The 1,780-nt window shown below is 33.9% G+C and overlaps 1 protein-coding gene across 1 annotated transcript; it reads left to right on the top strand.

Annotated features, from left to right (window-relative positions):
* Positions 1–202: 202 nt before the first annotated feature.
* LOAG_15235 (hypothetical protein) lies at positions 203–935 on the top strand (the record flags this gene model as incomplete). The annotated part of the gene is made up of 3 exons (XM_020448907.1): positions 203–251; positions 509–644; positions 828–935. Coding segments are annotated over 3 exons (291 nt in total), but the record flags the coding sequence as incomplete, so codon positions are not given.
* Positions 936–1,780: the final 845 nt, after the last annotated feature.

The following is a 1,780-nucleotide window of genomic DNA, read 5'->3' as shown; positions in this document are numbered from 1 at the left end:
TTCCATTGTCATTATTATTATTGTAAACGAATTCGAACTTTTCAGCTGTTCGATATAATTCAGCATAGCATATCTTTCGGTGGTAGGAGGAACTACAATGGATATCGAAGAAAAACACGTTCGGGAAGCATATAAATATTTGGCATCACTTCCAGGTATTGCTTATGCAACGCGAAAGTCAGTAATTCGGTGGATTAATGTTCAAAAATTTGTTAACCAACTTCCACTGGGCACAATTGCCGTTGACATTGGCAAGTTCTTCGTCTTTTTTTTTTTTTTTTCGCTTCATTTGTAATAATAAAAAACTATAAATATATTATGCAAGAAAAGCAATTCTACCATTCATATTGCAGTTTATTCTAAGCCGAAGTTAGTAAAAGGTGCCATAACAATTTGAAGGAATGTTGGAATTTGACAATCTGACTTGAAACTGATACAATTGTTGCTAATTAAGCTACTCATACTGTCCGTTGAGGAAATGCTCAGTCTAAAGTATTTCTCAGTTCAGGTTGTGGTGAAGCAAAGTACTACAGAAGCGATTGCTTCTTTATGGATTGCGATACATGTTTAGAAATGCTTGCACAGCTGCGATTACCACCATTGGTTGACCTGCAGTTAGCTGATGCTCTAAATTTACCGTATAGGTAAAGGATACGAGTTTGGGCTTAATCATTTTAGTGTATAAATTTCTTTTAATCTCCAACAAGAATGAAATGGATGGGAGAGATTAAGGGTTATATGACTAATGAATGGGCACAATCTTCGAACTGTTATCTTGAAGCTTCGAAATTTTCGATATTTTCGCACTCATACCTCTCAAATTGTAGGTCAAACAGTATTGATGCTGCCTTGTTAGTATCCGTTTTACATCATTTTGCAACTGTCGATCGGAGAAAACGAGCGCTGGCTGAAGTTGCACGATGCTTACGACCTCGGTAAATTGTTTATCCCTAATGTTTCCTTGGTAGTGTACTAGAAATGAACAAGATTGTTCTGTCATTCAGTGTAGCTGCTGATTACATATGGGATATGAAAGCATGTAAGCTTTTCAAGAAAGACTAAAAAAGCTACTCATCATAATATTCTTTTCTTTCCTTATATGGTAATATCTCTCGTTTTATTCAAACACTTTGGAATGTTTTCAATTGTGCTGCATACATCATTCAGTGGGTGTATTCCCGTGATATAATGAAATATTCAAGTTGAATTTCTCGAAGATGTAACTAATACATATCCAAATCTCCAAAAATGTTAACTTCGCTTTCTATATTTTTTAGTGGCAAAGTACTGATATATGTTTGGGCATTCGAACAACCCAATGGGAAATTTTTCTTTTAGAATCTTGTAATCATATCAGGGTTCTCCCACTTAAGGAAGCGGAAGGTCTTGAGCATTCAAATCGTTTTAGAAATGTATTCGAATTAGATCTGTTGGCTGTAATATCAGGCGTCGTTGGGTTTTTTTTCTTATTGATACTGTCACAGAATTTGTCTTATTGATCTTGTACTTGTTGAGTTCGTTGCTTTATTATTCATAAGAATCAAAGTATGATTATCTAAGTTTTTTATCTAAGCTTATCATCTCTGGAGAAACATTTCATGCAAAATTACTGGCTATTCTTAATTCAGGCAGATAAATGTTTAGCAGGACTGAGATATTTGAAATTTGATTATAATTATGTTGACATTATGTGTTTTATGTTAACAATAATCGAAATTCTTTAACTTTCTGTATAATGCTGTGTAAAAGAATTTATAATACTTCTGTCTAGTTTCCTTCT

Source organism: Loa loa (assembly GCF_000183805.2).
Source record: "Loa loa unplaced genomic scaffold supercont3.1677, whole genome shotgun sequence".
Lineage (NCBI taxonomy): Eukaryota > Metazoa > Nematoda > Chromadorea > Rhabditida > Onchocercidae > Loa > Loa loa.
Note: the sequence above shows the minus strand (reverse complement) of the source record. Positions and strands in the feature narration are given on the sequence as shown.